We start from the raw sequence: 13,783 nt of genomic DNA on the forward strand, positions 1-13,783 counted from the left end.
CTCCTACCCCACCGCTGAGTGGAGGTTTTACCTCCACCACCAGCAGCGTCTCAAAGGGCTGGGTTCACTCGTTGGCCATAGGAAGGAGGGCTTGTTTTAGCTCACCCTCCTATTAGTACTTTGTAGAAAGCAATGTCTGCTCAGAGTGAAACCCCCGTCACAGGAGACAGCACACCCCAGTGCCTTCACCAGAGTTTTCCTTACAAACTCGGTCACGTCTCTTCTTCCTGTCAGTAGTCCTAGTCCGTGGGCCACCCTCACTGCCTCTCTCTGACTCCCTCGCCTTGCTCCCACTCAGACGCAAACGTAGGAAAGAGACCGTGTCCCAGCCAGGGGCCCTGGTGCAGGGCGGCACTCTGTTTTCTGCCTCATTCCTTAGTTATCTTTGCCTCTCTGAGCAGTGCTGTGCACTGAGGAGGGCAGCTAGTCCCTGGGGGTTTACCCCGCGAAGCTGGAGCCAGACGCCGAGCTCTAGGTTGGTGGGAATCAGACAGGCTGGACTAAAGACAACTGTCATTACCATAGGGAGGCCTGAGGTCATGGGGGCTGGGTCTCAGGAGGGGTCATGGGAAGCAGGGCTGACACTTGGAGCCATGGGGGTAGGGTGAGAGCTGTGATCACAAGGGGCTGAGATGGGGTCACCGGAAAGTGGGGTGACGGGGGGGAATCTGGGGAGTCACGTGAGCTGAGGTCTGGGGGTACACGTGGGGTCACTGGGGCAGAGGTCTCAGGTGGGGTCACAGGGAAGTGGGGTGACAGGTGGGGATCTGGGGAGTCACGTGAGCTGAGGTCTCAAGGGGTGGGGTGACAAGGTCGAGGGGGGGTGAGGGGATTCCGGGGGTCACGTGGGATCGCTGGGGGCGGAAGTGTGGGGTGGGGTCAGGGTGACTGGAAGGGTCAGAGGTCAAGCCAGCTACGCCCCGCCCCGGGGCCTGACTCCGCGCATGCCCACTTCTGTTCCTGAGGCGCCCCAGGTCGCACGCACGCGCAGTGCAGCCCTGCTCCTGGGCCTAGCCGCAGCCCGCGCTCCAGCCGGACTCGCGTCCTGCGGCGGGGGAGGGGGCGTACGTGCCGTCCGCATGCGCAGTGCTGCCCGGCTCCGGCGCTCGCGCGCGGAAGCGCATGCGCACGTGACGTCCCCCCCGTGCGTACGCGCCCGGGGCGTGCGCGCGCCCGCGGATCGCCATGGAGGCCTCGGCGAGCGGAGGGGCCGGCGGCGGCGCGGCGAAGCGCTGGTACTTCACCCGGGAGCAGCTGGAGCGCAGCCCGTCCCGGCGCGCCGGGTTCGACCCGGACAAGGAGCTCTCGTACCGGCAGCAGGCGGCCAACCTGCTCCAGGACATGGGCCAGCGCCTCAACGTGTATCCGCGCCGGGTAGGCCGCGCAGCCTGGCGCTCGCGTAGCGGGCCGGGCCGGGCCGCGGGGTCGCACCGGACTGGACTGGACTGGGGGGAGTGGGCCGGGCCGGGCCGGGCCGGGCCGCGGGGGGGGGCGTCGCGGGGTCGCCGCGGGGTCGCACCGGACTGGACTGGGGGGTGTGGGCCGGGCCGGGCCGGGCCGGCGCTTCGCTGCCTTCCGTGGGGCGGCCTCTGGGCGTCCCCGCTCCGCCCGCTTTTCCTTAACCCCGCGCCCGCCAGCTCCCAGCTCACCATCAACACCGCCATCGTGTACATGCACCGCTTCTACATGGTCCAGTCCTTCACCCAGTTCCATCGCAACGTAAGTACCAGCGGGACGGGCGCCCCGAACCGGGGTCTCTTCCACCCACGGCAGGTAAACTTTGCTCTGCACGCCCAGGCCTGTGCTGACGTGCCCGACCCATAGGAACAGCAGCTGGTGGCTGGGGGTGCACGTGAGCCTTTTGGGTGGCACAGACCACTGCTGCCCTGGCCGTGGGCGAGCAGTGGCTCAGGCCCAAGAGTGGGAGGTAGGAGATCTGGGCTTTCCTCCTGCTTTCTCCTTGCCATGTGGCCTTTAGTGCATCACTTCTTTGGATCTCCATTTACTTAGCTGTAAAATAGCAGTAACACCAGCTTACCTCAGGGGACGGCATGTTGTGAGCCTGGCTCGATTGTCAGGTGCTTTGATATCTTAGGGTAGAACATGTCAAGTAATTGTCACTCTGTAACTTTGTCAAAGTTAATAAACAGTCATGTGGTACCTTAAAAGTTAACTAATTTATTAGGTAAGGGTTCTTTGGCTCTTTAAAATATCTTTTTGATCATATGAATGATCTCTGTACTCAGTATTAAAAGTTGCCTTCTTGTAGCTTTAATCTTGAACTTTTACTGACTTTTCTTTTTAAAGAAAAGCATCGTATTTTCATACTATAGACCTCTAAAGGGCACCCAGGAACAGTATCTACAAAAATCCATATCTCCACCTTCTTTCTGTATTTGAGCCCTGGCAAAAATCACTGAAAACAATTGTTTTGTAGCTCTGAAATTGCTCAGAGTCTCATATCAGCAGAGCCCACCTGGATACTGACACTATAAGCTTGGGAATATTTGAAGCAGGAGGCAACTTTTATTATTTTTTTCCTCTCTCCGTGAAGTCTGTGGCACCAGCGGCCCTTTTCTTGGCGGCCAAGGTGGAGGAACAGCCTCGTAAGCTGGAGCATGTAATCAAGGTGGCACATGCATGCCTGCATCCTCAGGACACCCTTCCAGACACTAGGAGTGAGGTAGGTGTCCAGACACCAGCAGAATGACTTCCATGCTCGAGAGTGAGGAATGCGAAGGTACTCTCAGTACTGTGTCTGGAAACGTAGAATCTTGGTAATATCAGCAGCTTGTGAGCCTAAAGCATCTCGTTAACTTCAGTTCATAACCGTCTGGTCTGTAAACGAGTGGTTAAATTGCAGATTGTAGCCTTCAAATCAACCACTGTTGTACAGCACATTTTTCAGGTGTCTTCAAAGGAGATGACCTGTGTCTCCTGTTTCCCTTTGCTACACAGATATCAACGAAAGAAGCGAGTGTGCCATTTAGATGTGTCTGCATTCGAAGTTTCTGAGCAGGGAGTGAGTGTCTGCCAGGCACTTGTGACAAAGAAAAAAATGGTGTTTGTAGTTCAACCCTGTTTCAACCCACCTAGTGATGGGATTGTTAAAATATTTCCATTTCCCCGTCTCTCATGACAGCCCTTCATAACTGGAACTGTGTGTCCAACCCTGCTGAAAGGGACAAGTGTAATGCAGGAGTCAAAGCTCTAAGGAGTGGGTGTGGGGGAAAACAGTGAAAAGATTACATTTTAACCCTCACTGCTCACACTGACGTATCCCTTCATGTTTAAAACTCTTCTGGCGAGACAGGGATTACAACCTATAGCTCCAGCTGCAGCATGGGAAATGAACACGAGCAGAGCAGTGTACCCATCCAGCACTCTGCTTTCTCTCTTCTGGGGAGGAATCTGTGCAAGTTCCCTCTAGTACTGAGTGGGATAAAGATTTCCCCCTTGATTTTTATTTTTATTTTTTTTTTGGCCTTCCTGAGAGAAAGAGAGAGAGTTAGAAATGTGCAGGCTTTATACAGAGTGCCTCATCGTGAGTAACTTGCCTGTCCTCTCAACCCCAGGCTTACCTGCAGCAAGCCCAAGACCTGGTCATTCTAGAGAGCATTATACTGCAGACCCTGGGTAAGTTATTCAAAGCGGACGGGCTTCCACTCGAATCCCAGACCCAGGAGGGTTCCGCAGAGCGGAGAGTCTCTAATCCCAAGTCTTCTCCACAGCTGGAGGGCAGCTGCACGGCTGGCCAATGGGAGAGCAAGAGTCCAGGCAGCAAACTTTTCACACCACTAGTTCACGATTTGTTTCTAATACATGTGCTTTCAGGTTTCACTTGCTTTGTTTTAACAGCTTAAAATACGCACAGTTTGTCTTTTCTATCCTGAACAGGTTTGGTCTGCTTGGATGTCAGTTACTCTGGATACAAGTGTTACAAAGGGTAGCAGTGTGGCACTCTAATCTAGTGGCTGGAATGGGTGACGGTCTGCTCTGGGGTAGTGCAGGGATTCTAGAATGAGTGTTGGTGTTCTGATGACGTTGCGTGCTACTCACATTCAGATGGGTTATTTTCGCGTCAGTGTTCTTTGGAGTATTGTTTTATCGTGTATTCCTTTACTACTAAGATCCGGCCTTTCCTGAGTAGCCGTGACTCAGAAAGGGCAAAAAGAATCTTCTGTTTTAAACAACCAACCTTTCCTGATTCATTCAAACTCTTGTCGCTAGATTTTTTTTTTTTTTTTTTTTAAAGCTGGATGTTAGTTAATACCACTTTACATCTTTAAAATAAATTGCCCAACTTCACTACTCCTACCTGACCCATAGAGTGAGTAAGCATTCCTATCTTGGAGTGGGGAAGTGAGGGCAGAGTTGTTGAGTGGCTTGTCCACAACTACACAGCAAGGTAGCTCTGGAGTCAGTGTCTGAGGCGTAGAATTCCTGTGCTCAGCCCTCCCAGTTGCCTCCTCTTGAATTGATGTAGATATGTGCTGAGAGAACAAACAGATGCAAGTGGATGCTCAGTGCAGCACAGTTTTCTTAAAAACTACTCACAGAATGAAGTGGAAAACTGAGACCAGGATTAACCTCATCTGACGTGCATGCTACAGGCTCCCTCTAATGGAAGATACCTGCTTCCTTATGGCTCTTTGGGGGAGACATTATTTTGATCAGATGTCAGTTTTCTTCCTTCCTTGTAGCTGCTCCAAGAGGCTTTATCCTACTTAAAATCCCTAATAGGTGTTTCGTTTTCAGTGAAGTCTCTTCAGCAATAAGCTATTTATCTGCTTGGAAACCACTGACCTTCAGGTTTATGACTGGACAGCTTGGTCCTGCTTTATTCCTGCTTGCTTTGGCATAGGAAGTGCAAGCTTTTAGTGCAGAGGGGAAGCTGATGGTGCCTTCCTAGGAGCAGGAGGCACGTGCGAGATGTAAAACCACAAGGATGGTGGGTATGCTGCCTAATGGCTGTGTGTGTCTGCTCTTCTTTCAGGGTTTGAGATCACTATTGATCACCCCCATACGCACGTGGTGAAGTGCACACAGCTTGTGCGAGGTAAGAGACCTAAAGGGTGCTTGTTCACGCTTTTTGCCTTCCATCACAAAGGCAGCTGCGTTGCAGTGCTAGGTGAAGTATTTCCTCTGGGGCAGGTGCGCAAGGGGAATGAGAGGGGTTCCCACCCCCCCCCTTTTTTTCTGTCGCGGACCGTGGGTGTGGCGTTTTTTTTTCTTCTCAGTTGTGTGGCCCTGATTGATTTTCCCCCCCCCATGGGTCAGTGGCCCCCAATCCCCCCAAAAGTTCCCCACCCCTGCTCTAGATTGCTGGGTTTAAATAACGCGGGCTGTTTGGGCTGGCGCACCATGTAAGCATGAAGTACAGCGTTAATGTATTGTTGTTAATGTGGCTGACCTGAGCGCTCCACAGAGGGTGTTTGAGTGCAATATCTCGCTTCAGAGTAAAGAGGCTGCAGTGCCAAATTGCTGAAATGGGTGGGAGGAACAGGTGTGATTTCTGAATTGTTGTAAAGCCCAACTCAGCGTTTGACTTGCAGAAGTTGCTGCATTTTTCTGTAGCTGTGGGGCAGAACTGAACTGGGTCTTTCCTATCCAGTTCCGAACATGCTGTGGCCACTGTCTTCAGTAGCCTGCACTTCTAACCTACTTATGCCCTGGGAGTCTCTGCTGCTGGTGTCAAGCTAACTCTTGGTTTTTTCCTTTCCCTTTCTAGCCAGCAAGGATTTGGCACAAACTTCCTACTTCATGGCGACCAACAGGTTGTTGTTTGAATTGAGTTCTGTATTTTAGCCGTGGGCATTGTCTGGAGGTGTGCCGGGGGGAAGTACCAGTTGAACGCTTTGGGGGATTACTGTTCAGTGACTTTGGGGTGTTGGTCAGTGCTGTAGGACAGGAGAATTGTCTCTGTCCCTTGGTGTGCTCCACAGCGGATGAGTGGGCAGCTCCTGGGCAGTGCTGACTTCCGGCTGGTGTGTTAGAAATGGAGTTTAAAGTGAGCACTTGAAGTATTTGTAAGAGCTTATGGGCATTACTGTAATGCCTGTGAGCCCCTTTCCTGGACTAGAACCCACAGTGCTCAGTGCTGTCCCAGCCGAACAAAACATACCTCCTGCTGCAGAGAGCCTTACGCTGACCAAGGTGGATACAGATAGATGGGGGACTGGGAGGAAGCTCTGAGAGATTTGGCAGCATGCCAGACAGTGCTCTAGTGATAGACATTTGCTCCTAAAGAGGTGGACTTAGAAAAGAACTAGACAGTTTGGCTTCTTTCTCTGGAGGTGACTTCAGGTTTACGAGTGAGGATTGTTCACTCCTGTACCAACAAGAGGCCCAACCTGGAAGCTCTTTTTAAAAAAGAAGTAGAACATGACAAGTCCTGCAGCATCACTCCATGCAAACACAGGGAATCGGGGTCTGTGAAAAGCTGCGTAACATCCCATGTGTACTTGGAAAGCCCCAGGGTTGTCTCTGGAAGAGGCGTGGGAGAAAAGCACAGCAAGATAGTGAAAGGTGTAAAGGCAGAGATGTGCCCTTTGGTTTGTGGCTTTCTGCGGCAGAAAGGACGGGTTCCGCGGGGGAGCTTTGGCTTTGGTTTAATATGTTTAAAAGTCCAGCCAAAGAGACCTGTGTTGATGGGGTGGGGGAAGGAGGCAGGGCCACACTTCTAAGTGATGTAGCTTTGCTGGTGTAGCTTATTTTGGGAACAGTGTAAGCGCATCTCCATTTGGGGTACTTGCTGGCATGGCTCTGCCAGTAGACGGTGTCAAGCATAGATATGGCCTCAACTGGAAACTGCTCTGCCACACTCAGGGGGCGGGGGGGGGCGTAATTTTTTCCATACATGTGCAGAATAAATTTTTATGTGCGCTGAGCCATGAGCCTATGTGCACCACTGGTAGAAACAAAAAAATCTAACCCTCTAGCTAATTTAAATAGATTACAGCAGCTTTCCATCACCAGAGCAACTCACAGCAATCCTACGGTATTGGGAAATCTGGCTCTTAATTAGTACCTGATTTAATGGCTTAAAGCTTATGTTTTGTGAGCCCAGTTTCTGTGAAGGGTGAGTGTCGGTTGCACGCCTCTGTCCATGAGCCCCAGCCTCTGTGCTTTACATGTTCTTGAAACGGTGTTTTGATGTTCAAGGCAATGGTGACAATTGGGCCAAGTTACAGACCAATGAAAACCCTTGACACAAGAACAGGCTCCCTTATAGACCTCTGAAGCATCCACCAGGAGACTTGCCCCATGGCAGCTGGCTGTAGAGCAGTGGTGGGCAATCTGCAGCCCACAGGGGTTCCACTTGCAGCCTGTGGATCCCCTGTATGCACCCCTTCCCCAAGTGCCTCTGAGGCAGTGGAGCCCTACTCTTCCCCCTCCTGTCCAGCGCTTCTGGGGTGCCAGGAAGCCACCAACTCGTGCTCTGTCCCTGCTCATCCTCCTGCCTCCTAGCGCTTGAACAGCCGCAGATCCTCTGGGAAGCAGAGGGTGGAGAAGGATGTACATAGCTCCAGTGCCCCACTGCACAGGAGGTACCTGTTGTGGGGGAGCAAAGGGGAGCCTCAGTGGGCCACGGGCTGCAGGTTGTTCACCATTGGTTGTGCGGCCCACTGAGATGAAACGGGCACTCGTGTGGCCCACTCACTGTTTTTGGTTGCCCATTGCGGCTGTAAAGACTATTGCTTGGCTGAGTTGCTTGTCACTATGATCTCATTTAAGTTACCTGATCCTGTCTGGGGGCTATACAATAATCAGAACAGTCACTGCAACTGTGAAGGACTTAGCTTATTGTGCGACTGAATTTTGTACAACTGTAGATTTGTACAACGTGCTAGATCTATTTGTAAGTAAAACAATGGCTCGAAGAGGCCACGCTGAGACAATCATTCAGAGAGCAGAGACCAACCTGTATCAAATCATCTAAAGAACTCGGGTTTTAATACACTTGTCTCCTGAGAACGTACACGCAGGTTAAGCTAGGAGTCACTCTTGTATTCAAAGAATGGGTGCTGTAAATCATATAAATCAGAGGTTGAATCCCTATGAAGTGGAGCCCAGGCTTAACTTTGATGTCATGACTGGCACCTCCCTATGAGAATGTCCTGTGAAGTGCATTTGAGGCTTTTCTCAACCAGTCCTCCCCCAGGTAGTCTTTGTCATTTCCGAGGGGCGTCTTTGAGGTGGCCATATTAATCCCCCAGCTCCTTTGACATTCAGAAGCTGTGTGGTTTGAGAAGGCTGAGGTGGAAGTGGAGGTCTCTGTGGGCTTTGAACTGTTGAGTGTTTGGTGTCTCATGACAGTGCATGTGTTGTTACTAATCACATTGATTTCCCGGGCGTTTGGCTTGGGAACCAGCATTTTACAGCCGTGTGAATTTGCTTCAGGAGGAGTGGAGCTGTCTGAATCTCTCCTCAGGCTGAGCAGTGTCCACTTCCCAGCCGAGGCTCTACAAGAACCCAGCTGCCCACCATTTCTCTTGGGTTCTGATGTTAGAGCTCAGGGGACTTCTGCAGAAGTGCAGCATAATTTAACTTCTTTCCCCCTGCAGTGGGCCCCAAAGCTGGAAGGTGCTTGTGGAGAAGCCTGGCACTGAATTGGTTTGTGCAGCACAGGGCAGGAACAGGTGACTTGGCAGTGCGTAGAGATGCCTTGACAACAAGTGATGCATTGGGGGAAGAATTGCCCCTTTCCCTTCAGGCGTTCCCACCAGGCCCACCTCTTCCGCAGTGTCTGTTCAGCGGGGGATTGTGTGTCCTGAGGTTCAGGCTTGGGAGTTCATGGCTTTCTGTTTCTCTCTCCCTGCTGGTGACGTCAGCCTGCACCTGACCACCTTCAGCCTGCAGTACACCCCTCCCGTTGTGGCCTGCGTCTGTATCCACCTGGCTTGTAAGTGGTCCAACTGGGAGATCCCAGTCTCCACGGATGGGAAGCACTGGTGGGAATACGTTGATGGCACTGTAACTCTGGAGCTCTTGGACGGTAAGTTTTGGAGCAGAGGCCCCTCCAAAAGACACTCTTATTATCTTGGCATCTGTTCCTGGGTCTGCCATTCTGACACTGCCACTGACCAATTCCTGGACGTCAAGGGCTTCTGATGTGCCAAGGCTTTCAGTGTGGCTGCTTCTGTGGTGCAGTAGAGACAGCAGAAGTCATGAAGTGGGATGAGTTGAAATAGTGCTGCTAGCTCCTTGGACTTCCCTTCCTGAAACAGCTCTATCCACCAGTGCGCAGTGAGCCACAGGCCTGTGGCGGCTCTGTGCCCACCCTCTGACCTGCCTGTCTGTGTTGTGTGTCCCCTTTGCAGAGCTGACTCATGAATTCCTGCAGATTCTTGAGAAAACTCCCAACCGGCTCAAGCGGATCCGCAACTGGCGGGTAAGGATCCCCTCTGTTGGGTGGCTGTCCCTGGCTGTGCCTCGGAGTCCCCTGTCTGTGCCGCTTCTGAGCCATGTAGTCTCTAGTATTACAAATGGTCGGGGTGGAGCACATCAATACCAAGGGTTAACAAACGTGTGTTTCTGTAGTCTACCTTAGTAACTCGGTGAGCTTTTTCCTTTCTAGCCCTCTTGAGAAACCCATTCCCTATGGAGGAGTGTGATACCCTCCCCATCCATGAGCGAGTGAGGTGGGCTGGGGGGCTCTAACTGTACTTTAGACCTGTGGGGTTATAGAGACTTTCCCAGCCTGACACTCTAGGGGTGTGAACTGCCCGAAGCCCCAGCATGCAGGCAGGTGCAGGCTGTCTGCATTTGTAAATGTGCAGTCTCTTTCCTGGGACAGCTGTGTGTTCCAAGAACAGTTTTCCTCCTCGTTTGAGAGGGATGAAGCCGGGGAGACATACAACTTGTTGCAGGTCCAGCTAGTGCCATAGGCCCACTAAGAGGGTCTCAGCACAGCCGTGAGTACCCCAGGTTTGCTGCTAACTCTGCAGCTCGGCGGTTGCTCCCTTTTTTCCCCAGATTTAGTAACAGGGCTGGTGTCCATTTCACAAAGCCACCGAGGTACACATGCCCTTTCTTTTATTTTAGGCCTCCCAAGCAGCCAAGAAATCCAAAGCAGATGACCAAGGAGAAGATGAGTGCCTCTCGGAGCAAACTATTCTCAGCATGATCTCCAGGAACAATTCTGACATGAACATCGCAGGCTTAATGAGTATGTCAACTTCCTCTACTGCAACTGCCGGGCCTGCTCTCCCGGCTGCAGAGGGCTTGCCTAGTGATCTGAGCAGTACGGATGTGTTGCCATCAGAGCACTGGTTGTCCCACCATCCTGCACACAAGCTAGAGGGTGGTCAGATTCACAGGACTAACGATAGTTCAGCAGCCACCGATCATCCCCTGCAGCAGGATGGCGCAGCGTACCAGAAGCAGAGCAGCAAGAGCGCACCATCAGCAAAGGTGTCGCTGAAGGAATACCGCGCCAAGCATGCTGAAGAGCTGGCCGCGCAGAAGCGGCAGCTGGAGAACATGGAAGCCAATGTGCGGTCTCAGTATGCCTACGCTGCACAGAACCTCCTGGTCCAGCAGCAGAGGGAGAGGGAAGTCCAGCAAGAGAACAACCTCTCCCCAGTTGTCCTGAAGATCCCCATCAGCGGCTCTGAAAATGCAGAGCGCCCGCCTTTGGACAAGAGCGACAAGGCTTCTGCTCTGAAGATGAGGCTCCCTGCGGCAGGGGGAGGAGGGGACAGACCATCATCCAAACCAGAGGAGATCAAAATGCGCATCAAGGTGCCGACAGCCTCGGATCGGCACAGCTCCTCGGATGAGAGCAGCGGGAAGAGCCGGGAGCACAAGGAGAAACACAAGGCTCACTTGTCCAACCACCACCATCACAATCATCACTCGCACAAACACTTGCACGCGCAGCCTGCAGCTGGGGCCAGTGGCGCTGGGGGCAAGCGTCCAGGAGACTCTAAACACAGCAGCCAGCAGAGTACATTGGCCCACAAGAGCTACAGTTTGTCTGGGGCCACTCGGAAGAGGCCCCTCCAGGAAGAGGCATCGGCTGCCGCACACGAGCACCAGCCAAAAATCAGTAAAAGCTCCAAAGCTGCTGGGATGCAGTTCCCCTTCGCCCACCTTCCTGGGGCAGCCCAGCTCCCTGCGCACAGCTTGGAGGCAGGCGGTCTCCCCTTTCCGCAGGCTGGCAAAGCCAGGGGGACCCATGGAAAATCGGACAAAGGCCCCAGCGGGGCCAATGGGCACAACACAAACCAGGCCATTGACTACCAGGATACAGTCAACATGCTGCACTCGCTGCTGAGTGCCCAGGGCATGCAGCCCGCCCAGCCCCCAGCTTTCGACTTCGCCCACTCATACGGCGAGTACTTGAATCCAAGGGCCACTGGCAGCTCCAGAGCAGCCAACACGGACAAGCCTCGACCGCCCCCACTGCCCTCAGAACCCCCTCCCCCCCTCCCTCCCTTGCCCAAATAGAGTCCTTTTTACTACTGAGTTTGTACAGACATGCCTGGCATCTGGGTCGCCCCTGCAAGGTGGTCCGGCCCCACTGCCTCACAAAACTATTTTATTATTATAATTTTATTATTTTTATTATTGGTCGTAGAGTGTGGAGTCCTCCAAGCTGTGAAAGGATAAGAAATGTCCTTCCTCTTCCCCGCTCCCCCATCAGAATCCCGCTGGGAGCAGGGGCTTGCCCCCCTGTAGAAGTGGAGCCACCGCGGGGCGGGGCAGCGGGCAGGGCCACCAGAAACGTGGTGCAGAATCTCTTACAGACACTTTTAAAATAATTTAAGCAGTAAGTTATATCTGTTCTTAGTATTTTGTTCACTTTAATTTTGTGATGCCGACAGGTGGTGTAAAGTGCCCTGGGGTTGCTGCAGGAGCTGGGGGAGGGACTTTTGTGTGGTGCTCGCATGGTGTGTTCCCAGCTCACCTGAGCTGGAAGTGTGCCTGGTGGAGTGGGGAAGGGGGACAGGAGCCGGCAGTGGAAGGGAGCAGCATGCTTGGGTGGTGGTCGAGTGAGGGCATTACCTGGGCTGAGTGAGTCTCTGCAGTATCCTCCTTTGTGAAATGAGGTTGGTGCTGAGCTGCCTCCGTCCACTTGCAAAGGGCTCTGCCTGCTCACTAGCATTGGCTCTGGCTGCCTTGCTATGCCCCCAGTGTCACTGGGAGGCCAGGGCAGTTCCCTCTCAGGGTGGGCTGGTGACTGACTCCATCTGCAGTGTGACGGTCACGAAGGGGCGACAGGGTGAGAGTTCCTGGCTGCCATGCGAAGGGTCTGCAGCCTAGAACAGCATCAGGAGCCGTGCTCCAGTCTCCTGGTGGGGGAAGCCTGCTAGCAGAGGGGAGCTTGGGCATGGGGGAGGGGGAAGGTGCTGCGCCCAAGAAGGTGGTGAAGCAGAATTGCAATTGGGCGGGCTTCAAAGTGTATTTAAATCGCATTATGGAATGAGATTCTTCATATTTGTTATTACAGAGAAAACAATACTGCAAAAAGTGAATGGTTTGGAAATGATCCTTTCCAGGGCTCGGGGGTTGAATGTGAAAGGACCCGTCAGGCTAGTATGTGATGTGCGTTTTCACTGCCCAAGGGGCTGGAGTTTCCAGTGGGGCTGTTAGTCCTGTGGCGTTTGGGAATCTGGCTGTATCTCCCCTACCTGTCTTTCTGGCATGAGTACACCTGCTCAGTTGCCTATTGAGACAAGCAGCCACATATGCGGAGCTGGCTGGACTTGTGGGATTGTATTTGGAGCAGGAGCCCCCCCAAGGTGGCAGTGGCCAAAAGAGGGCTGGTGATTGTTTCTGCCTAATGCAGAATCATTCTTGCGTCTCTCCGAATGTGATCATTTAACATCCCTGCCTTCCGTGCACTGGTGGCTAACACTGCAGTTGAGAAGCAGAGTATGTGGGCCAAAGATGCAGTGCAGGCATCTCCTAGAATCTAAGGCAGCTGCTGGAGACAGGTTAGTCTGCAAGCTTAATGGCACCCTCTCGAAATGCACAAGTCCTCTGCAAACTTGGGCTGGAATTTGTTCTTATTCTGGTGTAAATTGGGATGGAGGGAAAACTGCTGAAGTTTTACCCAGAGGAGTGTCTGACCCAGTGCAGAAGGTGTCTGTAAAGCAAAAGCACCAAACTAGAGATCAGCTGAGGGAGGGGGTTTAGAGCAGCCCACCTGTCTCCAGTTTGCCATGCAGAGAGGAGTTGAGTTTCTGAGGGCACTCCTAGAAGTGGCTCAAAGGTTGTTCTCTCTCGAACTTGGACGCATAGTTGCTGTGGAAGCAGTGGAGCCCGAGCTCTCTTGGGGCAAGCTTTCTGGTTTTGTTGGTTAATCTCAGAGAATCTGGAGTCTGTTGTGACTCAGTCTGTTGTGACTCAGGTTATAATTTCCCAAACTTCCAGTTAACTGTCTCCACAGGCATCTTGGAAACCCTCTCTTCTGCACTGAGTTCTGTTCTCACCTCGAAGTGCACTGTCCCAGGCCAGGGAGTCTATCTCAGTACTGGGCTTTCAGCCGGTACCACCCTCATCTGGTTTTGGATGCAAAACTTTTATTCCCTCTTTACAGCTGTAGCACTGAGAATCCCAGCAGGGATTTGGCCTCTGCTTAACCTGCAGGTTTTGTGGCACACTAGCTCTTTAACCAAGCCGTTACTGCGGCTTCTTTTTTTAAATCGGACACAGGCACTTTGTAGCTCTGCCCTTTTGCTATTAGTGATTTTGAGCTGTTCGCCATTTCACAGTAGCCTCCTCAGCAGGAGTTGGATGGAGCAGATACTTCATAGGGTTCATCATACTGGGG

At 52.7% G+C, this 13,783-nt stretch overlaps 1 protein-coding gene across 2 annotated transcripts; it reads left to right on the forward strand.

Annotated features, from left to right (window-relative positions):
• The first annotated feature begins 1,159 nt into the window (after nucleotides 1–1,159).
• Nucleotides 1,160–11,780, forward strand: CCNT1 (cyclin T1). Of its 2 annotated transcripts, none has more exons than XM_074979586.1 (9): nucleotides 1,160–1,361; nucleotides 1,638–1,719; nucleotides 2,555–2,683; nucleotides 3,576–3,636; nucleotides 4,997–5,059; nucleotides 5,732–5,777; nucleotides 8,835–8,998; nucleotides 9,324–9,394; nucleotides 10,048–11,780. In XM_074979586.1, exons 1-9 carry the CDS (start codon nucleotides 1,186–1,188, stop codon nucleotides 11,452–11,454), a joined length of 2,199 nt encoding a protein of 732 aa, XP_074835687.1. In that variant the 5' UTR covers nucleotides 1,160–1,185; the 3' UTR covers nucleotides 11,455–11,780. The 2 variants fall into 2 exon arrangements, with proteins under 2 accessions (XP_074835687.1, XP_074835686.1); XM_074979585.1 differs by lacking the exon at nucleotides 1,160–1,361 and adding an exon at nucleotides 2,959–3,022.
• Nucleotides 11,781–13,783: the final 2,003 nt, after the last annotated feature.

Source organism: Carettochelys insculpta, chromosome 29, assembly GCF_033958435.1.
Source record: "Carettochelys insculpta isolate YL-2023 chromosome 29, ASM3395843v1, whole genome shotgun sequence".
NCBI lineage: Eukaryota > Metazoa > Chordata > Testudines > Carettochelyidae > Carettochelys > Carettochelys insculpta.

Coding starts and splice junctions, on each gene's coding strand:
- CCNT1 (XM_074979586.1), top strand. CDS start 1,186: ATGGAGGCCTCGGCGAGCGGAGGGGCCGGCGGCGGCGCGGCGAAGCGC. Junction 3,637..4,996: donor CATTATACTGCAGACCCTGG/GTAAGTTATTCA, acceptor CTCTTCTTTCAG/GGTTTGAGATCACTATTGAT. Junction 5,060..5,731: donor GTGCACACAGCTTGTGCGAG/GTAAGAGACCTA, acceptor TTCCCTTTCTAG/CCAGCAAGGATTTGGCACAA.